At 35.0% G+C, this 25,384-nt stretch overlaps 1 protein-coding gene across 8 annotated transcripts in view; it reads left to right on the top strand.

Annotated features, from left to right (window-relative positions):
* Positions 1-25,384, top strand: part of htt (huntingtin) — an 80,467-nt gene that overhangs the window by 7,132 nt on the left and 47,951 nt on the right. For 2 of the 8 annotated variants that reach the window (XM_005160016.6, NM_131018.1), the window contains 23 exon segments: positions 241-361; positions 476-535; positions 864-943; positions 2,352-2,490; positions 4,185-4,326; positions 4,487-4,665; positions 5,608-5,812; positions 7,173-7,217; positions 7,394-7,471; positions 11,916-12,283; positions 14,570-14,693; positions 15,916-16,034; positions 16,129-16,240; positions 16,375-16,512; positions 17,262-17,420; positions 17,505-17,602; positions 20,842-20,981; positions 21,087-21,150; positions 21,617-21,717; positions 21,798-21,944; positions 22,656-22,776; positions 24,421-24,566; positions 24,716-24,867. In XM_005160016.6, the coding sequence (XP_005160073.1) occupies positions 241-361; positions 476-535; positions 864-943; positions 2,352-2,490; positions 4,185-4,326; positions 4,487-4,665; positions 5,608-5,812; positions 7,173-7,217; positions 7,394-7,471; positions 11,916-12,283; positions 14,570-14,693; positions 15,916-16,034; positions 16,129-16,240; positions 16,375-16,512; positions 17,262-17,420; positions 17,505-17,602; positions 20,842-20,981; positions 21,087-21,150; positions 21,617-21,717; positions 21,798-21,944; positions 22,656-22,776; positions 24,421-24,566; positions 24,716-24,867 (3,038 nt within the window). 8 annotated transcript variants of the gene reach the window in all.

Here is a 25,384-nt window from a genome sequence, read left to right as displayed (position 1 = left end):
AAATAAACAAGCAAAAAAAAAAATGAACAGAGGAAAAGACCACAAACAGATGAATATTCTTTCCCTATTTTCTCCAATTATATTCTGGATCTCTGGGCCTAGAAAAATAGCTGATTTTAAATTGCTAAACATACTGTAATGTATTTATTTTGACTCACTGTTCATTTCGAAGCTGTGACCAATAATTTTAGCCTTCTAGTGTTGTTAGCTATGTATTTAATTACACTGATTTGTTATCAGGACGTCTCCAGAGTTCCAGAAACTTCTTGGAATTGCCATGGAAATGTTCTTGCTGTGCAGCGATGACAAAGAGTCTGACGTCAGGATGGTGGCCGATGAGTGCCTCAACAAAATCATCAAAGTAACTCATTTGTAGTTTACATATCTGACATATATTCAATTGGATGATGATTGTAGTGGTGTTTTTTTTTTGTTTTGTTCAATGGTAATATAATTTCTTTGTTTATCTTTGCAGGCATTGATGGATTCCAACTTGCCTAGACTACAACTTGAACTGTATAAAGAGATTAAAAAGGTAAATCAGACTCAATAAACTTTTTGTAATGAATGTTTAATTTATTAGGAGTTCTTTTGTAAATGCATGTCAGTGTACTGAACTGGAGTTCTAGGATTACGTTGTGTGGCTGATTTATATTTAAGTTACATTTTTGTTGCACTTTTGTTGTTAATTTGCGATTTATCTGCAACAATATTTGATTATTTGATTGGTTTGATTATTGTTTTTGTTTTTAGTAAAATTTTTTGGGGGAAATGCTATAAACTTCACAGGCACATGAGTCTTGTGCTCTTTAAGTAAATGTACAGCTCACTAATGGATCACTTTACTGTGTGTGTGGTAACAGAACGCTGCCTCTCGGAGTCTGCGGGCAGCCCTGTGGAGGTTTGCAGAGCTTGCTCACCTGGTGCGTCCACAGAAATGCAGGTATGCTCAACTTTTGGTCACTTACTTCTAGTAGACTGGTCAGGACCCAATTATTGTGGAACATTGTGGGAACAATCATAGGACTAGCTCAAAACAAAGGAATGTAGTTTACTGCAAACGTGGAATTTGCCAAATTAAAGATAAATAAATTGAAAGTAGGGCTTCACTCTTAAATTGCAGTCTTGACTAGTGCTTGTTACTTTTAAATTTACTATGATCTTCTATGTGAAACTGCTTTGACACAATTTACATTGTGAAAGCGCTATACAAACAAAGGTGAATTGAATTGAATTGCATTGAATTTAAACAATGAAAAGACTTTTTAAATTTGATGTTGCAGAACAGAGTTCATTCCATAAGTATTTCATATTTTAATTTGAGAACGCATGACGTATATAAACAGAAACTGTTATTTTCAGAGTGTCAAAATAAAGGTTTGGTTTGGAGGTATTTTGGTTTTGGACTATTGTTCTGTTGAACGCACCCATTCATTCAAAGTAATTACAACAAAAAATGTTCAGAGATTTTATAGACTTAAAGGGATAGGTCACCCAAAACTGATTATTCTGTCATCATTTACTCACTTTTTTCTTGTTCCAAACCTGTTTGAGTTTCTTTCACCTGACAAACACAAATTAAATTTTTTGAAGAATGCTAAAACCTGTAACCATTGACTTCCACAGTAAGTAAACTAAGTAAACTATTCCCTACTATTTTCATATTTTCTAGATAAAATATTATATTTTGTGTTCAATGAACACTTGAGGAACATTAGATAGGGAATATATGTTCATTTTTGGGTGAACTGTCTCTTTATGTGTATTTTGTTTAACACAAAAAAAAAGCTGCAATTTATTTTTTACTTTTTCCATTAAAATGGAAATAAACCAAATTTTGTACTAGTATATGAATTTAAATACATATTTAGATTAAAGTTGAATTCCATTTGTATGTAATATTGTGGTGTTTATTCTACATGATTTATCTATGCACTTGATTATGTTTTTAAATATTAATGTGTCTTTATAATGTCTACCTTTCATGTGCCATTGGTCTTGTTGTCTGTCTTTATCTTGGTCATAGCAGGTAAATAGTTTGGTTTAAATAAATTTTCCTTCAATTGAACTCTTAAATTTTTAGCAACATAGGGCTCAAATAAAAATAAATAATAAAATAAAGCATGTGAAGGTGCCAGAGGTAAGTCGCTTTAGAGTAAACTGAGTATATTCAAATCTGCCTCAATTCTGCTGTATTTCCATTGATCAAGTCAGTTCCTGAAGAACATCACTATAGCGAAGAAAAAATCATTGCAACTTCTGTTTCATGCTGATCTTAAGCTGTGACATGCTTTTGATTGTAAAGATAAGCAAACACAATAAATCCTAACCCTCATTGTCACCTTTCCCAGGCCGTACCTTGTGAACCTGCTACCATGTTTGACACGAATCACAAAACGTCAAGAAGAGACTGTGCAGGAAACTCTCTCTTCTTCAATTCCTAAAATCATGGCTGCCCTCGGACACTTTGCCAATGATGGAGAGATTAAGGTATGAGCTGAAAAAGTAGCATTTCCCAAGGTTATCATGTGTTTACTTTATTTTAAATTTGGTCAAAGTAAAACATTTCAGAAGACCACATCAGGCGATTTGCAATAAAATGTACCTTGATTCAAAAGTCATTAGTCATTCTGGATGGCCTTATGTATTTGACATGAAAATAAGATTGCCTTGCTACTGAATTCTGTGATTTGGCACCTGAGTGAGGGATTTCCCTCACCGTTATCTTGACTGTCTGATCTGAAGCCGTAAATGCGCAGTGGTGACATCATCTCCTCAATATGGAACATGACTCACTCAGGCTGGATTTAATTATCCATGAGCCTCTTCTCCCTCGCATCAAGAGACGGAAAGAGTCTGTATTCTTGCCAAGAACACATTCACTTTTTAAGACTAGAGTATTGTGATTCTAGATGATTTTAAATCCAGCTACGGTTATGAATGAGCTCATTCCACAAATGAAAAACCTTAGGAATGCAAAAGGCATAATTTAATAAAATATATGTGGTGTGTTTGTATGTAGGCCAAAGGTTATTTTATTATATTTGTTATAATTACGGTTTAAAAATTATACAGATTTTTTAATTATAATTTTGTTTTTAAAAAGTGTTTTTTGTTGAAAAGGCTGCATTTATTTGATCAAAAGTAAAAAAAAAAAAAGTGAACTATAAATGCAGTTGGTAAAAAACAAAAAAAAAAAAGTATTGAACATGTCACCATTTAATCAAAATATATTGCAAAAGGTTCTGCTGACTTGAAATGTTCACCAGATGCGAGTAACAAGCAAAGAAATCCAAACACACACAAAAAACAAAACTAATTAGAATAGCAATTAATTTATGTGTAATAAAAATTAAATGACACTGGGGAAAAGGATTAAACACATGAGGAAATGGAGGTGTAAAAAGGAAAGCACATGGAAATGTGGTTATTGGTTCCTACATTACCAGAATTATGAAATCTTTCACACCTACAGTACCAGGATGATGAAGGTGAACCCACGGTGGATATTTCAGCGAGACAATGATCCCAAACACAGCCAAGTTGGTTACAGAATAAAAAAATATAGCTGCTGGAATGGCCCAGCCAATGACCTGACCTCAATCCAATAGAAAATAAGTAAAGATGAGAGTTTATAGATGAGACCCACAGAACCATCAAGATTTTTAGACTCTTTTGAAGTATGTTAAAAAAATATATACCCCAGTAATGAATGTGACTCTACTCTCCATACAAGAGGCATCTTGAAGCTGTCATCACCAAAGCATATATATATATATATATATATATATATATATCTGCAAAGTATTAGATACATTTTAATAGTTTAATACTTTCTCCTTTTCTCATTCTATTGTTATTACTCATAACAAATCTTTCTGAAATTGTTTTGTTTGTATTCTTTGGATTCTTTGGGTTTTTACCAAAATCTGGATTTCATGTCAACAACTTCTATATTTACCAGAAATTGTATCATAGTACCCACTGTATTTACCAAATTTCTACATTTATATTTACCAAAGTATTTAAATATGCAAAGCAGCGACATCATTATAAATAATAAAATATATTAAACTTTTATCATGATTTCATATATTTAAAATCAGATTTTCTGTTTAAATGACCTTATTTAGATGATTTTGAATGTGCCACCACTGATTTTCCCCCTGTATATGTGTATGTAGATGCTGCTAAAGGCCTTTGTCGCCAATCTGAAGTCCAGTTCTCCCACTATTCGACGAACAGCGGCCAGCTCGGCTGTCAGTGTGTGTCAACACTCACGCAGAACACACTACTTCTACACCTGGCTCCTCAACGTGCTCCTCGGTATGCTGTAAACACACGCACACACACACACACACACACACACACACACACACACACACACACACACACAAGCGCACACACACACACACACACACACAAGCGCGCACACACTCTCCCCTTCAGAACAGTGTGTTAATTGTTTTGTCTGTTGTCTTGTCAGGTTTGGTAGTACCGGTGGATGAGGAGCATTCCAGTCACCTGATTCTGGGTGTATTACTGACACTGCGCTACTTGATGCCTCTTATCCAGCAGCAGACTCCTAGCACCAGTCTGAAGGGCAGCTTTGGGCTTGTCCGGAAAGAGGCCGACGTCACGCCTGCACCTGAACAGCTCATTCAGGTATCAGAGCTCGTGCAGCTTTTTGAGTTTTGACGCATTAATTTAATGGAGAACTGAATTTTGTGGGGTCTACTTCTTGATAATTTAGTGAAGTTTGTACACCTCCCAAATTTTGGGATTGGTAGGACTTTTACATGCTTTTAAAGAAGTCCTCTCTGCTCATCAAAACTAATTTAATCTAATAAAAAGTACAAATGTGTTGTTGTTTTTTTATAAATGGTGGAAATTAAGCGAGTTTTTCCCTAAAACAAGCAAAATAATCTGCCAGTGGGGTAAATACAATAATTTTGTTTTGGGTTAGAAATAAGTATAATTTGGCTTGTTTTAAGGAAAAAATGTAAATAATTTATTAAAAAAAAATTTTTTTTTACATGTTTTGGAAATGCTTCTTGGTTTGAGAATTTTTTATATCTTAAATATATTATTATACAAAATATAATAATTTGAACTTACACATACTATTCAGTGTGTTGTTACATGTGTGTAGTTAATCCAGTATTAAACAGGTAAGTTCTATGTACCAGTGTGCACATACACTGTAGTTACATACTACTTACACATCTAGTTACCGTGTAAGTTCACAGGTATAAGCGACACTGAATATAAAGTGGGACCGATTAGTCAATAAAGATATTTAGATATAAAAGTCATTAACACTTTTTTTTTTTTTTTTTTTAAAGTATATCATTTTAGCTAAAATTTTAAATTTAGCAAATTAGCAAATGCAACCTTTTAGATTAGTGCTGTAAATTTGTACTGCATAAATAAATTCCAGCTGTACCCTTTAAAACCAGATGGAAACTGTGATGTGTGTTTTCTGATCACTTGTGATCACGTTGCTGGAAACAAATGTTGATATCAGGTGGAAAAACGACCTATAAGTGATTCGCTGTGTGTGGCTGTGTGTTTGTGCGCATGTAAAACCTCTTCTTGTGTTCTTAGGTTTATGAACTGACCCTGCACTACACACAGCACTGGGATCACAATGTGGTGACTGCATCTCTGGAGCTTCTGCAGCAGATGTTTCGCACCCCTCCACCCGAGCTCCTGAACGTACTGATCACGCGAGGCAAAATAACACACACCAGTGTCTTCAGAGAAGAGGTGGAGAGCCGTGCACGCAGTGGCAGCATCCTCGAGCTTATTGGTAAAAAATCTGATGAATTTATTCCATCACTGGACAATAGCAGTTAGTTAGTTCAGTTATTTATTTATTTACAGTCAGTGAAAAAGCAGTAAAAGTGAGTAAAAAGGTTGTTGTTTGATTCATAAAGTCAACCAGTTTATACATTTGCAGAATTCAGTGGTCCTTCATTAATCGCGGGAGTTACGTTCTAAAAATAGCCCGCAATAGGTGAAATCCGCAAAGTCGTCCGCTTTATTTATTTATTAATTTTTTACACTTATTATAGATGTTTTAAGGCTCTAAAACCCCTCACTACATGCTTTATACACTTTTCTCAGATAGGCATTAACATTTTCACAGTTGTCTGTTGTTTAATTTAGCGATGGTTAGCATCTTCCTCTGCCTTTTGGATGCTACTGAAGATGCTTTCATACTGCAGAATGTTTCGTTGACGTTATCAGGTTTGTTGGGGAGAAAACTTGCGAACACGTACAGCGCTTCAGAGTCGAACTGCTAGCGATTAAAGATTTATGTTAATTTGGCAAGCTAAACACATTCTGAACTGTACAGGGGACACAGCACGGAGGAAATTGATTGATGTTGGTCTACAGCCAATCAGGACGCAGAACACAATGCGCTTAAAAAACCCATGTCAAATTGCATGGAAAAAAATTGGTGAAACTGTGAGACCTCGAAACGTGAATCACGTTATGGCATGGGACTGCTGTATTAATATCAGTAATATAAACAAGAAATTGTATTTAATTTGAAATTAATAATATATATACAAAGTTATTAAATACAGTAATAACTATATTTATTGTATTATTACTTTAATAATAATAATAATAATAATATTGTAATAATTTTATGTTTGTTCAAGTTAATTAAATGTAAAAAAATAAATAAACTGACTTCTGGCTCGCTGACGAATTGATTATTTTATTTGTGTTTTTGTATAAATATTATGCGCTCATGTTATAGATTGCTAATTATTTTTCCTTGCCTAGTTGTGCAATGGTAGAATACTAATATAAAACAATTAACAATAAGCAGCTTTTAGTGCCGATTACCTGTTGAAAACTGAAGTTTTCTCAAGGTTTCCTTTATTGGTTTAAATGGCTTTTGTGCTGATCAAGTTCTTTATAACTCACCAATAACAGGCTGTCTTTAAATTCAGCTACTAATATTTCCTTCACTGCTTCTTGGCATTTTATATTCTCCTTGTTAGCCGATTACAAATCGGTGCCTTCAAAATTCCCTGCAAACCAATTTTCTAGATCTCACCAAGCATGTGCTCCTAATCCTGTGCTTCTTTCTTCCTCTAACCCTCAAACTGAATTGCTGGGCTTTTTCTTCTCTTCCTGTTTCCTGCATACAGCCGGCGGGTCAACATGCAGTCCTCTCCTTCTCAGGAAGCAGAAAGGTGACTTCTTGTCTGCCCTTCTTTTGCATCTAACCTACTGACACGTTTCTGGCCATCACACAGTTTGCTAATAAATGTGTGGTTGTAGTTTTAGACTATTAAAAGCTGTTGAGATGTTGTTTATAGTAGAAAAATGGTGTTGTAACAATATGCATTGTATGTTATGCTTTTATTAGGCAAACTGTTGTCAGGTGAAGAAGAGGGTTTGGAGGATGATCCTGAGAGGGCAGAGGTTACCACAGGATCCTTCACTGGTAAGTTGAGGAGAGCTGTGCTGTTACGCTTCACTCCTGAGAGTTTCCTCTAGAACAGGGCTCGGGAACCTTTTTTCAGCAAAGGAAAAAAAAAAGAAATGCCATTTTAGATTTTTTTTGGCAAATGCATTTTTTTAAAGAGCCATTGGGGTATGTTTATATTTTTATTTATGTATATGTACACTACCAGTCAATAGTTTGAGGCTGTTTTTAAGAAAAGAAAGAAAGTTATTCTGTTCATCAAGGCAGCATTATTTATTAAATAATAATTTATCCAGGGTGTCTGTGGGGTCTTAAAAAGTAATTAAAGTTGATAAATCAATTATGAGCATATTAAGTACCTTAAAAGGTATTAAAAAGTCTTTTTATGAGATGTAAAATTTTGTTTAAGCGTTGTCCAAAGTGTCTGACTCCAAAAAAAGAGTAAATATATTTATTTTCCTCCTAATATTAACAACGGCGTGCTCGATCCAAGCGATTGGTTCGGGCCGCGTCTGACCAAGCTCCTCCAATCGGGTGATGTCACATAATTTGCGACATACGCAGGAAGGTGATGTGACGAAACAGATGGCAAAATGGGAAAATGTAAGTTTGCGTACTCCTGCTTGGAGAAAGACAAGTTTGAACAGTGGCTGAAGCCTGTCGCTGAAAACAGCCGCGTAATTTATTCTTTCAAGCTTTGTTTCCTCTGAGCTTATTTAAGTTCTGTTGCATGGTTGTGCTCCATTGATTTATTTAACTACAACTGTTTATTAACAACAGTTTATTATGTTAAAGGTTTGATACTGATTAGAACTTTAGGAAGCGATGAGGTCTAAAAATATTTAGAGAAGGTCTTAAAGTCTTAAAAGCAGAGATGTATAAAGTACTAGAGACCCATACTTAAGTAAAAGTACAAGTGCTCTATCAAAAAGTGACTTGAGTAGAAGTAGAAGTGCTCTTTAAGCACCATACTTAAGTGGAAGTACAAAAGTATTCAACATTTTTTCTACTTAAGTATTGCAAGTAGTTTATGTCAAAATTTACTACTCAAGTACTGAAAGTAAAAGTACAAGTATTGTGTAATGTAGTTATTAAAGAAAGCAGTCAAAAGACATCATATTGTTTTGTTTATTTTAAATATCTTTAGGGCACTTGATTAAGCAGAATGAAAAGAAACATGGCTTACGATACTGTTTTTCTCTGTAAATAATTTCTATGGTACAAGAATTCACATCGTCAGGCTCTTTTACCAGAAAATCACTTCACTGATGAGATAATTCAGCATGTTCATTCATACTCTCTCTCTCTCTCTCTCTCTCTCTCTCTCTCTCTCTCTCTCTCTCTCTCTCTTTTACACACACACACACACACCTAAATGTACACTCTTACACATTCATACACTCTCACACACAGTTCTCACTCTATCTCTATCTCTCTCTCACACACACACACACACACACACACACACTTTTGTGAATTGTGGGGACATTACATAGGTTACAATTGTTTTTATACTCTACAAACTTTTGAATGCTCTAACCCCAAATCCAATCTCTAAACCCAACCCTTACAGGAAATTATGTGTAGTTTTACTTTCTGAAAATAAAAAAATATTTAGTGTGATTGAATTTTATACATAATGTCCACATAATTCACCATCTCCTCCTAACATCTGTGTAATACCGATGTTGTTATACATATACATGGGCGCGCACACACACAAACACGAAATTACACTCTTTTACACTCTCATACACACTCTCTCTCTCTCTCTCTCTCTCTCTTACACACACACAGACGCACACACAGGTACAATCACACTGTTTCTCTCTTACATGCATTATTCACTCACACACACTCACACTTTGGTAGTTTTGAAGTTTGATTGGTTAATACCACAATAAACAGGAGTTATGTCTTCTGGAAGCAGTCGTGAAACTAAACTAAACAAGCAAACTAAATCCTGTTGCACTAATTCACTTGATTTTTATTTTATTGTAAAAAAAAAAGAAAAAAGAAAAACAGGAAAGTGTGTATAGTACTGTGTTAAAAGAAACTCTAAAATACTTTATGGCTTATGGCTATGGTTTAGTATTGTTTTTTTTTTTTTTTTGATTATGTTTTTAATTAAATTGGTCTTGCACTTATTGCTTTTATATTGCATAAATATATTGCTTTTGTCTTGGTGTGACAGTTATAGGGTTATTTTTAATACAATTTTGTTCTTTAATACAGTGGTCAGATATATGAACTGTACTCTTAATTTGACCTGCTTAAAGAAAGCACTCTTTCTGAATGTATCAAACAAAACTCATGCACAGAAGACAGCATGAGCATTTACAGCTAATAAACTCATGTCAATATTACACCGCCTGCTTTTTGAGCGCTGACAGGCGAGGTCTTATGATGATTGGTTATTATCTTCATCTGCTCAACAGAAAGGGCTTTAGAAAAGATCGCTGTTCACCCATGGCGGGAAGAATACGCGGTTATCACAGGTAATAGACACAGTGGAGAAAACTTGAACATCAGGCACGCTCGTGTCTGGATGGATCGACAGCTTTAACAGCCAAGAAAAGAGGGAAAGTTACCTTACAAACAGGCCAGCGGGTCAAATGTCCAAAGTGAGAAAGAGAGAGGCAGAGGTGAAGTTTTACAACATTTCTCCCTAATAGTAAATTAGCGGCTCGTGTGCCGCCTTCACTCGCGCCTCCGTCCTCCGCAATAGTATTGCGACATCGCGCATAGGAGATAAATGACGTCATCACGTAATCACCGGTTATGACCTATTACTGAACTGATATCGATCATTTTGACACCCCTAGTAACGAGTAACGATGCAGCACATAAAAAATCTATCGGAGTAAAAGTATTAAACTCATGGAAAATATGTACTTAAGTAAAAGTGGAAGTAGGAGAAAAAAATAATACTCAAGTAAAGTACAGATACTGCCTTTTAGTACTTAAGTACAGTAGTGAAGTAGTTCTACTTCGTTACTATACATCTCTGCTTAAAAGGATATTGGAATTACTTTTAGGATTCCTGCATACTGTATACCCTGTAATTACTTATTGTATATTGTTTCAAATGAAATTATTACTCCAGTCATTATTGCTTTTATTACCATTACCATTAATAATAATAATAATAATAATAATAATAATAATAATAATAATAATTATTATTATTATTATTATTATTATTATTATTGTTAATATTAATATTAGAGTGATTTCTGAACGATCATGTGACTGAAGACTGGAGTAATGAGGCTGAAATTTCATCTTTAAAATCACTGGAAAATTTATTAAATTAAATCAAAAACTACATTTGAACAGTTATTTTATACTGCGATAACATTTCACAATTTTACAATTTGTACTGTATTTTTGATTAAATAAATGCAGCTTTGTTAAGCAGGAGAAACTTATTTTAAAGCATTTAAAAATAATTCTGCTGCTCTCAAACTTTTGACCGGTAGTGTATGGATATATTATTGGTGTTTATCCACAGCCCAGCACACACACATTGGTTGAAATGTGTTTTTTTTTTATTGTAAACTAGGTTCTTAATCATTTTGCTGTAAAAAAAAAATAATAATAATAATAATAACTTTTTATTTGTATTTTCAATACGAAACTGATTTCTAGTGACAATTATACATTTTTAAACTGTAAAATATCATTGAAGGTAGACTGTTTGAGAGACATGAATTTTTGGTCAAAGAGCCACAGGTTTCCTGCCATTTCTCAAGTATGGATAAAAAATAGTTTGAAATATCTCATGTCTATGTATGTAAATATTTTCCCCGTTTTGTTAAAAAAAATCTATAAAATTTAAATATTAAAAAAAGAAATACCCCAATGAAGAAACCTGAATCCATGAGCAGGAATACTGTAAAAAAGGCCCGGAGCATACAAACCTGCATTGTGCTTAAACACTGTATACTGTAAGTCGTAGGTCCCTTGTTCTCAATAGAGAACAAGGTAAAGGATGTTGTTTTGTTCTTATATTTGTTTTATTCATTTTCACAAGGTTTATTTTGGTAATAAGTGTGTTTTCAAAAGTGTATTTGATTCATTAACAGAATTCATCAAGATACCTTGTGGTAATTATTAATCTACACCAACTCAGCATATTAGTTTGTTTTATTGAGAATAGTGAGACTAAAGGCTGCTGAAAATTCAGCTTAGCCATCACAGGAATAATTTAGTTTTTGCAAAAAAAAAAAAAAATAATAATATATATATATATATATATATATATATATATATATATATATATATATATATATATATATATATATAAACAGCTTATTCTAATAGTGTTTTATAATATTTTGATGATGATGATAAAGAGATTTAATTAAAAAAAAGTATAATTCATTTTCTTATTTTACTTTGTTGTTGAGGCTTGTATTTGAGAATAATGTGTTGTTTCCCTCTGTCATGTTTCTTCAAGCCTCTGTCGGTGGTGACAGCTCCAGTGAAGCTCCCTCCTCATCAGGTGTTTCGTCTCTCGGCACGTCTGACATCATCACTGAGCAGCCACGCTCCTCCCAGCATGCCTTGCAGCCTGGTGACTCGGTGGACCTGAGTGCATCAGAGCAGGGAGTCGGGCCTGATACTCCAGATGAGGAAGACGAGGAAGACATGCTAAGCCGTAGCTCAAGCGGAGGCGCCGGGCTTGTCAGCACATCCGGCGACCTGGTAACCGATGCCAACCAGATGTCAGCCGGAGCCGTGTCTTCATCTCCCCCTAGCGAGAGTTCTCAGACGACTACGGAGGGGCCGGACTCCGCCGTGACGCCTTCTGACTGCGCAGAGCTCGTAAGTGTCACCAGCACCAGCAGACGCTATCGGAAATATTCACCACCTTCCCCAACTCTAACAGAAGGGCCGGACACGCAATCGGAAAGCGGCTCATCCGTCTACAGGCCGTCCTCTTCTTCCACCTCCTCTACCTCGTCTTCTTCCTCCACCTTTTCTGCCATCTCTTCCTCTAGCAGTAGTGACCAGGTCAGCAGAGGACGGGGGGTGAGGCTATTGTTGCTCTTCCCCGCCCGGTATAACCCCGCCCATCATAGAGCTCTGCCCTTTATTTGTCCCACCCCCACAAATGCACGACCTCTATCCTGAGGCGTTTCATCGCCTGAAATTTCCCTAATTCTGGACCAGTAACTAAAAACCCAATCCCAATTAGATGGATGCTGATGTCAGATCAGTTTTAAGAGCTTTTTTTGAGGACAACAAAACAAATATTAAATAAAAATAAATATAAATGTACTTTTAAAAGGTTAGTTCACCCCAAAAATGTTTAATAAATGTGTTTTTTGTAATGAGATTGGAGACATTTGTCACTGTTTGCAAGTTTATACATCAAAAACTCAATACACTTCAAAACATTTTTACTGTATCTAAAAAATTAATTCCTATAAATGAAGTGTTTAGACCAGAGATGCCCAAACTAGGGCCCACAGGCCAAAGATGGCCCTTTGTATCCTTTGATTTTGCCCACCAGAGGAAAAATAATTGGGAAGGGTTGGGTAATGGCTTTAACAGAGATTCTCATTTCTATTTTAATGTCGCCTTTTGTCTGTTTGTTTTTTGTTGAGCTACAAAAGCTACAAAACAACCAAACAAAAATGAAATTAAATGTTTCAAAAATGTATGTAGTGTCTGCAAAGCAGAAGACGTCAGTGTGCAAATCAAGGCAAAGTTCGTTAAAATAATATACATTTTCGAAAAATGATTCAAGTTCATTAGTAAATACAGTTAAAGTAATCTTTTCTTTTGATTATTAATTATTATGAAACAAATGAGAAAATTACCCAGGGCAACTTTAATGTTATATAGTTTGCTATATTTACCCTCGGCCTACAGCTCTCAATCAAGCTTGGGTTTTTTCCCTTAAGAAAAAGTTTGAACAGCCCTGCTGTAGACCAGTGTTTCTCAACCACGTTCCTGGAGGACCACCAGCTCTTCACATTTTCCATGTCTCCTTAACCAAACACACCTGATTCAGGTGATTAGCTCATTAGCAGAAACTAGCTGTGTCCCAAATGCACACTTACACACTCAACAGCATAGTATATGAGTGTAGTGTCGTCCCAAATAGAACACTAATGTTTTTTACTGAGCGGAAATTCAAACAGTTTCCCTGATGACGTTTCCAAATTAGCAAAACAAATGACCAATCTACCAAATAATACCTGCCATGAGTATAACCGCATTCATCATCGGGAGGCACTATAATCATTCTCACAGGAGAATTTTGCCTTTACAATCAGATATAAATAAAGGAATCCAGCATTAGTGCCCTATAGCTTCGCCCATTCCACTACATGAGCAATGCAGCAGACGTTGAGTGCCAACATAACACACTTCATTATACTAGTTGAATAAGTGCATCATCCGGGTAATTAAAGTGCACTTATCATTTTTAAAGTTTTCAGTGTGAACGCACTACTTGCACTATTTATACTACAAAATGGCAAAGAATAGTACGCAAGTATGCAATTTGGGACGCACCTACTGAAAGAACTGTAATATATTTAATATTTTCTTTGTATATTAAATATAGAATATATTTAATGTTTTCACGCAAAGCAAATTGTATTATTTTCCAAAGTTATTGACTATTATAACAAATTTAATCATTTGGTAAATTGACACTTTAGGAATTACAATCACTTTAAGAATAATAATAAAATATAGCTAAAGGGTGCCCATTACAACTAGGTAATTAATGACTTAAAATGAAACCAAAAAATATTTTTAAAATAAAAATAAAAATTATAATAGCTTCGAATTTGATCCCCCTTCAGCCAAACTACAAAACAACAACTTACAATTGCATAAATCAGCAGCAATTTTTTGTTAATGCAAGTGACATTAGAGCAACAGCCTACATTTGGTTTTTGTGAGGCCCAAAATTGTCATGACATGCATACAGCTTCTTTTCCAAAGACAGCGTTTTTATGCATTCCTTAAAGTGAAAGCGCATGTTGACTGTGATTTGTTCTTTGTGGCCATGTGCATGAATGAGCTGCTGTGAATGTTTGCGAGTTCGGTTCATTGGGATGGTTTTGAACTGTAAATATGTCTGATGTGTAGGTGCTGGATGGCAGTGAGAGTCAGTACTCAGGGATGCAGATCGGCACACTGCAGGATGAGGAGGAGGAGGGCTCGGCTCCACCACCTGACAAGCCTCCAGAACCTTTCTCTCAGTCAGCACTGGGTACACACTCATTCCGTTTTTCACACTTATTCATTTATTTAAAAATATTAATATTTTGATAAATATCGATGTTGACAATTTTTCACACTTTCGTTTAGGCCGGTTAATGGCTGTGGTTTTACAGGCATCACAGTCTAATCACTTCACTTTGTTCATTTGATCTATTCTAGAGTATACAGTTACTCATTAAATAGTTGATGCTGAAAATCGAGGTTGTTTTAGTAAATGAAATCTAAAGCTAAGAATAAAAGCTAATTGTGGAATTTATTATAATGCTACATGGCATCGTTTATTAGAAAGTTAGATGGCAGGAACCACTGCTACTTCATAAACGTCACTTTAGAGCTAGTGTTTGAATGATTCTCTAGTTTAATGTCTAAACTGATGACAAAACAGGTGATTTAGTTGACATTTTAAGATTATAAGGCTAAATGGCATGAAGGGTCATCTGTCTACTGACATTTCCCAGTATTTCTTTGTTGTAATCAGGAGATCACAATATTACTATGGTATGAATACAGCACTACAACACACAAATAAGAGATAACTTAGATAGTCATGAACCTGTTAAATAATGATTTGATCAGCTGTTGTTTGAAATTCTGCTGTTTTTGTCTTGGGGCTTATCATGTGGTTAACATCGCCAACTAGCTTTGCTCAAAGACAGGCTAATGGCCCCCAACGCGCTGTCTTTCAGAAATTATAAATATTAAAAAATAGGCACTATCCTTATAAATAAACTGCATAGTTGTAATCTAAAAAAAAGTACATTCTCGACTAAAAAAAGCCTCAAAAGTACATTATGTTTCCCAACAGCAGCAATATTTGTCAAACTGTAGAGTGTCCTGTGCTTGTCGCTGGATGTAGGTGGATTAATACACAAGGGTGAAGAGATAAAAGGCTGGACGAGTGCTGTTATTGTGCAGAATATTACATGGCTATCAGCCAATCAGGTTTAAGAATCAGACAGAACTGTTGTGTGTGTGTGTATATATTTTTATTATTTATTTTTATTATTATTATTTATTAGCTTGTTTGTTGTTTTTAAGTAAATTCTGTGGCCGTGTTTCTCTGTGGTATTGAAAATGTTATGTTTCTGGCATTGTATTGAAGTTAGAACTTTCAGGATCGTAACAACACTACTCAATGCTCTGGTCTAAAGTGCACATTGTTGTCACTCATCATCCTTCACAAAGTAGTTTTTTCTCTCTTTTGTCATCAGCTTTAAGTAAGCCCCATCTGCTGGAGGGAAAAGGTCACAACAGGCAGTCATCTGACAGCAGTGTGGATCGATTCATACCAAAGGAAGAGGTTCTGGAGCCTGCAGAACTCGACAACAAGGTGAACAAACACAGTCTTTGTTAAGGCCTCAGAAATTCTTTTAAGAGATGCAGTACAGTCTGTAAATATTTTATGTATGTTCGGTGTGCTTCAGCCATCGAGGATTAAAGGAGATATTGGTCACTATACTGACCCAAAGGAAGAGCCTCTGATGCACTGTGTCCGGCTGTTGGCTGCGTCATTCCTGCTCACTGGCCAAAGAAACGGTGAGAAATTAGACACAAGCTATCAGATGAATTCTTACTGTATCAAAATATCATCAAATGTTTTTGGGTGCTGTTGTACTTGAACATTAAAGAAAGCTTTTGTAAATGAAAAATGAAATGTGTATATGCTGTAGGGCTGGTTCCCGATAATGAGGTGCGTGTGAGCGTGAAGGCGTTAGCTGTTAGCTGTGTTGGGGCAGCAGCAGCTCTTCTACCTGAAGCCTTCTTCAACCTGCTCTATCTGCAGCCACTGGATGGACAACAAACAGAAGGTGAGAAATACAATGGTCCCTAGCTGTTCATCCATGAGTGTTTTGTTTTGGGAGGTTTTCTTCTTGTTTTTGTTTGGTCTATGGTACTTTGTTTTGTTTAGCTTAGTTTTGTGTTTTTGTTTAATTTTATTAAAAGCTATTTATTTGTTTGTTTTTTTATACACACATTTTTTGCACACTCGTGTTTTTGGTTTGTTTTCAAGATTAGGTTATTTTGGTTTATTTCAGTGTCTTGCTTTTATATGTTTGATTTTGATAAGCTTGGGTCATTTTGTTTGGTAACTTTTTGCTTTTATTTATTTAGGTGTTTTGGTTTTGGGTTTTGGATGTTTTGTTAATGTTTTACTTTTAGAATATTTTGACCACTTATTTTGCTCTTATTTGTTTATTTTTTGTTCTGTTTCATGTTTGGCTTGTTTATTGTTTTTAGATTTGGTATATTTTAGGTTTAGTGTGTTTTATACTTTTTAAATCTTTTTATTAAGAATAGCGATTTATTTTAATTTCATTTTTTTGTCATTTTATTTTGATTTTGAAATCTTTAACTTGTTTTTTGTTTGTTGCTTTATTCCACATTTTTGTTTTTGTTACTCTGTTTTGGTTCCACATCAGTTTTTTTTATTTATTTTTTTTAAGTTTAATAGCCTTTTTTATGTTTGAGTGGCTATTTGTACAAACATTTAAGATAAATGTTCAAAACTGATCATTTTCACTGTCGCCCTGAAATGAGTTTGTGTGTGTGTGTGTAGAGCAACAGTACATTAGCGATATACTGCAGTACATTGAACATGGAGACCATCAGATCAGAGGAGCCACAGCCATCCTGTGTGGAGCTTTAATTCAAGCCATTCAGCTCAAAACGCGCTACAACACGGAGACATGGCTGTCCCAGATCCAAAGCGTCACAGGTCAGAACTACAGCCACTGCACAGTTCAATAAATCATATACTCTGAGACCTGTCTTCACATTCTCAGACTCTCTGTGTCCTCAGGAAGCTCTGTGACGCTGGAAAACTTTGTGCCTCTGCTGCAGAGGAGTCTAAAAGACGAATCTTCAGTCACCTGTAAAATGGCCTGTGCTGCTGTCAGGGTAAGAATACATATGTACATGGGTAATCCTATCATTTAGAGATTCATTTTGCATTTCAAAGCAAAAATTTTATATTTTTGGAAACCTGTTAATTTGAAAAAGTTCAGTGGATGCCAAACATGCCACTGTAAGAATTTTTTTGTTTTAAACTACAGCGGTTCGAGCTGTACTTCTTCCGAATGACTGAAAAGTTATCAGTTTGATGGTGAAAACTACATTTCTAGTCAAACCATCATACTGCAATCTTATACCAAAAACAGAAATAAGGGCAGTAATAATAGCTAAAAATGTGGGAGAGCGTTGCTATTATGTGATTGTATTGTATTGCAAAAAGGAACAATTGAGTGTTGATGTTAAATCAAAAGTAATTCACAAATAATTGATAATGAAATGTTTTAATGACAATAATTCTCTAAAACTGAATTAGTTACACATTCATTCCTTCATTTTCTTGTCAGCTTAGTCCCTTTATTAATATGGGGTCGCCACAGCGTAATGAACCGCCAACTTATCCAGCAAGTTTTTACGCAGCGGATGCCCTTCCAGCCACAACCCATCTCTGGGAAACATCCACACACACATTCACACACACACTCATACACCACGGACTATTTAGCTTACCCAATACACCTGTATCGCATGTCTTTGGACTGTGGGGGAAACCGGAGCACCCGGAGGAAACCCACTCGAAGGCAGGGAGAACATGCAAACTCCACACAGAAACGCCAACTGAGCCGAGGTTCGAACCAGCAACCCAGCGACCTTCTTGCTGTGAGGCGACAGCACTACCTACTGCGCCACTGCCTCGCCTTAGTTACACATAACTGTATAAAATAATAACACATAAAATAGTAAAAACATACAATAATAATTGTGCCCAGCTTAAATGTAAAATAAAGTTACATGAGAAATAAATAAACAGGGGGAAAGAGAGAGAGAGAGAGAGAGACAAAGAGCAGTAAGTAGGTCTCAAAGAGAGCCAGATAGCAGTAGAGCCAGAGAAGATAGAAGGAAAGGAGCAGAACAGGAAAAGAGACAGAGAAAAGTTTAGCAACTATTTTGTATGTTTCGTGACAATATGACTAAAGCCTAAATACTGAGACACACAGACTGACCAATCAACATGTGACCACCAAACCCCTAAAGTCCACATACCAGGCCCTGATCTAATCAGTATCTGCCTTTGGAGTCTGTATGGACCTTCTTGGTGAAAAGACATGTTTTGCCATATAAACAAATGCATATGATAATTTTCATTCTTACACCACTTCGCGTCATCTTTTTTTGCTACCTTTGACAAAAGAACAAGACTTTTTAGTTTAATTTGTCAACTCTTCTGTTTGTAACAAAAGTTTTGCAAGCATATATGATTGACCAGGCTGTTTGTATCAGATGGCGAACTGTTTTATACAAGTGGTTGAGAAAGTCAAAAACCTGACTCAATGAGCCGAACTAAATGTCCACGCTTAAATTAGTTCGTTTACAGCAAGTTGAAGATCATTTGATCTAACTAATCTGAGTTCAGTTTAAATAATCTAGATAACTGCTCGTGCACGTTACTGTAGCGAAACCCAGAAGGTCGAGCGTAGATGCATCAATTATGTTGTGTGCTACCATGGCAACTACGAGAATTGAAAGAGCTCTGAAATGAGACACAGCTGTTCACAGCCAGTGAGCAGCGTTTGTTTTTAGTTCAAACATATAATAATTTAAACATAATAATCAAAAACTAAGGCTTGCAACAAAGCATGAGAGAAGCTGACATGAAATTGCTTATCGTCTCAATTTGACAATAGACCATTATCTAGGCCTATTAACGTTAAATTCAATATTTGTCGCAATACATTGAAATTTAGCTTGACTGCTCGCACGTGCGAGAGAGAGAGAGAGCTAGAGAGAATGCGCGCCCAATTGTTACTTGCAAGGAAAAGTTTTAATGCAATGCAGGCTCGCTGTAACATACAAGATGTGCTTAACTTCTGCACATTAAGTTTAAAATAATGGCAAGAGCCGTGCATGCAAAAGCAGTAGGATTTTTAGTTTGCTGCCGAAACCGCTGCAGAATGCTGCTTTCCCTTTGTCACGTGTGTTTCCGCACCCCCGTGGGATAATATATTTACATTAAAGTGAGGCTACCGCTCGGCCCGGATCCATCACCCCATTATTCCACTCAGGGTTTGCGGCTTTAAAGCCATTCTTTAAGAAATGTAGCCTACTTCTTTATATCAGTAAGTGCTTTCTTAATATTATGTTCTTTAATAAAATTTGTAATCCATATACTATATATATAGCAAAGTACACCCCTTACAATTCAATATTTTGATTATTATTTTCTACAGAATGCTTTATAATATTATGTTAGTGCATAAACATTAGATTATTCAGTACTAAAGCAAAATTTGGAACTAATCTAACAACAAATAAAGTGAAGAGGAGTCCAAAAATGAGCACACCCAAATGAATATGTTAGAGGAAAACATCAAGTAAAATTTTAATACACAGTAAAAATATAAAAAATGATTTAAAATGTTGTGGTTTGTATTTGTTTTGTTTGCAATAACTTATTTTAATTTAAATGTATAAATCTGTTCTTAAAGATGTTTGGTGTATATGTGTTTACTATTAAGTGACTAAAGTTTTAATCACTATTAAGAGGTTAAGTGAAATAAAATGGCATCAAATTACAGCAGGCGAATGTTAACATTACTTCGATTAAGCTTGAACTTGACTTAGCCGGAGAGTTAACCTGCCCCGCCCAGGCTAGTTTCCCAGCATAAGCCAGAGTATCTGAGTTTGAAATATTCTAAATTTGATTTACGAAACGGAATCTGCCATTAATAAACCTGACTTACCAAAATAAGCCTGGCTTATTCTCGAAGCTTGGTTTATGGAACAGCCCCCTGGTCACAAGTTGACACACACTTGTGTTTATTGAAGAATTATGTACCACCAATGTGTCATCACTGTCAAGCCTTTAATAGAATGTGACATTTTTAAGACGTCTAGACCAGAGTTTTAAACACTTATTACCCTAACCTGCCTAGTTAACCTAATTAACCCAGTTAAGCCTTTGAATGTTACTTTAAACTGTATAGAAGGGTCTTGAAAAATATCAAGTCAAATATTATTTGCTGTCATCATGGCAAAAATCAAATAAATCAGTTATTAGAAATGAGATATTAAACTATTATGTTTAAAAATGTATTGATAATATTATTGTGTGTGTGTTTTTAATCTAGCACTGTATCATGGCGTTGTGCAATGGAAGTCTTAGTGAACTTGGCCTTCAGCTGCTCATTGATCTGCTGACCCTGAAGAACTGCTCCTATTGGCTGGTTCGCACTGAGCTCTTAGAGACGCTTGCGGAAATCGATTTTCGGTGAGACAAACATTTTGCTTGGATATGAATGAGGGTTTCTTAATTAGGTTTGATGTCAAGCTCCAACACTTTAATTTCTTCTACTGTTTTTATGGTTTATTTTAGGTTAATAAGTTTTCTGGAGAGGAAAACTGAGAAGTTGCACAAAGGAGAGCATCACTATACTGGGGTATGGCATCTTTCAAACGACTTTTAATGTATAATTAATAATTAAATGAAAATGATGAAGGCACCTTTGTGCTGTTTGCAGATGACTTGTGTATAATGCAAAGCAATACATTTAACAATATACATTTTGTATCGATAAAAATTCAATAAATTATATCAATTAATATTTAGCTTGTTTAGATTTAATTAGTTAGAATATTATTTTCAGATGTTGTTTTTATGTTTATTTTGCGTTAAAGTTTTCGTAAATATGTTTTGTTTTCTGATTAGAAGTTCTATTTTACATAGTTTTTTTATTTTAATTTAAGTTATTTCATTTTTTTAGTAAATGAAAATGCTACTATTTTTTCAATATATTTAAATACCTCTTATCAATGCGCATATATTTGTATATACAAATGTAAGGTTAATTAATACACAGTGTGAAACATGTAGTATTTTAATAACTTTTTTTGTCTTCTGAGCAGCTGTTGAGGCTGCAGGACAGAGTTCTGAATGACGTTGTGCTTTATCTACTGGGCGATGAGGACCCGCGTGTGAGACATGTGGCAGCAAACACCATTGGCAGGTAATCATCTCACACCTATCATCTCCAGTTATACACATTAAAGCTATCCTAGTCTCATTTGAAATGGTTTCTTTCTTCAGGCTGGTGCCAAGGCTGTTCTTCGACTGCGACCAGGGCCAGACAGACCCGGTTGTGGCCATCGCTCGAGATCAGAGTAGCGTTCACCTGCAACTGCTAATGCATGAGACCCAGCCTCCGTCACAGTTTACTGTCAGCACTATCACACGGTAGGCACACTCCATTTACAGCATGGATTTACATTTGTTTTTAAAGAATACCTGTTATTTAATTTCAAGAAAATGCATTAGATTTATTAAACATGAATTTAAAACATTTCTAATTTCTGAACTGATTATTTCAAATAAATTCTATTGTTTTGAAATGTTTTACTAATCGAAGAGTATGATAAAAGCATTAAAATATTCAAATTAAATCTGTTAATAGGTGAAAGGTTTTAATCCAATATATTGCGTTATGCTTTTATTTAATTAAATTACACACATATGAATCGCATATAAATTTTGACTGAGATATTTTAAGCCATTATAATTTTAAATGTCTGTTAAAAACATTAAGTAGAAATCTGAAAGTAATTTTAGATTAAAAATATTTGGGCTGTTAACACCTAATATCACATTATGGCGTTTCTCCTCAGGTCTGCATTATTTACTAACAATTCAACAGACAGGAGTTAATTATTCCGCTTATACTACGGTAACCACACCTGTGCACATGTTGTTTTTCAAGACACACAAGAGTTGTTTTTCCAGGTTTTTGTCCTCAAACCCCACCTGTTTGAGGGAATATTTTCTTCCTCATCTCATTTTGTTTTGTTTAGATTTTTATTTTCTTTTTGTTTTGATTATTATCCCTAGATTTTTCAATGGTAATGACTAATGAGTTTAATCTGATGTATTGTATGTTCCCATTTATTACAGAACATACCGTGGCTTCAATCTGTGTCAGAGCGCGCCGGATGTTACTGTGGAGAACAACCTGTCGCGGGTCATCACTGCCATCTCTCATGCCCTCACCTCCTCCACTTCCAGAGCCATGACAGTGAGCACATCAACTTTAACTATGATAACATACTATAAAGGCCACACTTTCATTTTTATTGCATATTTAAATACTGAGAGCCCACACACTTTTTTTAAGAAGACATGACTCATTTTCATTATTTTTTTTTTTAAGCCTTATTTAACAAACAAAATTACATCGATGAAAGGCCTCTGTGGGCTTGAAAATGGTTAGAAAGTAAGTTTAGGGGAAACTATATAAGGATTCATCACTAAAGATTGTTTTGGTGCGGAGATGCCCAAACTAGATCCTGCGGGCCAAAGGTGGCCCATGGTAACCTTTGATTTGGCCTGCCATGCCATCTGAGAAGAAAGGAAGAATGATGGGGAAGCTTTAGAGATTGTCATTTCAAATGTAATGTAACCTTTTGTTTGTTTATTGTTAAACGCTAACTGAAATTAAATGCTTCAATTAAATATTGCAAATTGATCAGATTTAGTTTAAATATACATACTGTCACCTGACGGATAGAGGACAATGCAGAAACTTTGGTGAGCAAATCTAGGCAAAGGCAGATTCTGCTTGACTACTGTATTCAGCATTGAATTCCACTGTTTGCTGTTATGTTTTTATTACAATAAGCTATCATTGTAAAAGTTGTTCTGCTTTTGATTAATTTTTAAATATTATTAAATAAATTAGGAAATTAGCCATGGCCGCTTTAATATAATATAGTAAATAAATATTTACCTTTGGTCCACGGCTCATAATGATATTTGTTTTTGGTCCTTCAAACGAAAAGGTGTGGGCATCCCTGCTCTAGTGCAATATGTAAGCTACATCACTAGAGGTTGCTTATTTAGAACAGTAGCTATAACAAAGATGTAACTCGTTGATGCCATACAAGAGTGTGGAATCATGGGCGTTGTCATATTCATAAAAACAGTTGATGTAAATCAATCACATGAGACTTTATATATTAGGCTCAGGGATGAGATAACGAGTCACATTTAAAAAAAAAAAAAATTGCGGTTTGATCAATTGAATTCACATTTCACTTGAATACAAAAGCAACTATACAGTATGTTTAATGATACAATTAAACTATTGCAGGCCGCTTTATTTGTCAAGTTAAATTGTATGATAATGCAGAGTTAATTTAAGTGGAAGAAAAGGATCAAACAAATATTTTTGAATTTGCTGAATGTTGCTATTTTGCAATGTTTTTGTATGCATTCGCTCTCTGGCTGGCACGGGCAATTGGTACACATTGGATTAAGCTAGACTGGTATTAGATAATCATATAAAGATGCTCAACAATTGCTCACATGTCTAATAAAACGTGCCGGGTGGTCATCTCTCTCTAGTTTCTGGTCTTTCCTTATCTTAGAATTGCAAATATTGATTTTGCTCCAGTTCTTGTACCAGAGTCTTCTTGGGTCATTTGAATTACCAGTATGTTTCTGTTTCATTGATTTATTTATTAGTGGTCTCTGAATTTAAATTTTATTTAAGTTAATTTAAAGATTTCAGAATATAAGTTCATACTGTGTACATTAACAAAATATTTGACACTGTTTTAATTATTTAAATGCAAAAATGATATTGTGCCTTTTAAGTATTATGAGTCTTATTTGGACTCAAGCTCTAATGGCTATACTTACTGTAATGTTCTCTCTCCAGTTTGGCTGTTGTGAGGCTCTGTGCCTTTTGTCCAGCACCTTCCCAGTCTGCAACTGGAGCACAGGCTGGCACTGTGGCTTTGTGAGCTCTTCCGTCTTTCATCTGAACCGCTCCAGCCAGTACCGCAGCCGAGGACGCTCCTTTAGGTACAAAAACCTCAAAATAATGATTGTTAGTTTGGAAAAGTCAAAACTTTGCACCAGTTAAGTTTCCTTCATGACCAATATAAAGCTGTTGATATTTCATTAAATCTCTGCAAAAGCTTGATTGTCTTGTTGTTGTTGTTTTTCTGTAGTCTGTCTCAGTCTGGCAGTAATGAGGAGGTGCGCAGGTCTCTGACAGTCGGTGTGGCCAGTATGGTTTTGTCTCTCATCTCCTCTGCTTGGTTCCCTCTTGATCTCTCTGCCCATCAGGCTGCTCTGCTACTGGCCGGAAACCTGCTCGCTGGTACAAACTCTTTAAAGCTTAGCTGCAGTTTTACCATTATAAGGAGGCTTCCAAAGTGGTCTCACATTATAGTTTCAGTTTCCTTTATTTTTGTCATTCAACACATCACAATAAGTTGTAATACAGAACGAAATTACATTGCATCCGACCCAACAAGAACATAAAAAACATGAAACACTATTAAATCTAACATAATAAATAAGCTTTTATAATTATATATATATATATATATATATATATATATATATATATATATATATATATATATATATATATATATATATATATATATATATAATAATATATAGTTATATAAAATATAACCCAATTTTTTTTTTTAATCACAGAAGGGAATTAATTATTACTTAAATAACTATTGCAGAGTTTGCAAAAATAGTTGTAATATTAACATTTTGTGCTAATTAAACTATTTATTGATTTATTATTACATACTAGCTATTCAAAAGTATGTAAGATACGGTATTATTGAAAAGTCTTATAATGACAGGATAAAAAC

Source organism: Danio rerio, chromosome 1 (assembly GCF_049306965.1).
Source record: "Danio rerio strain Tuebingen ecotype United States chromosome 1, GRCz12tu, whole genome shotgun sequence".
In the NCBI taxonomy this organism is placed as follows: Eukaryota; Metazoa; Chordata; class Actinopteri; order Cypriniformes; family Danionidae; genus Danio; species Danio rerio.
The sequence above is the reverse complement of the archived record's forward strand: the minus strand, read 5'-3'. Positions and strand labels throughout refer to the sequence as shown.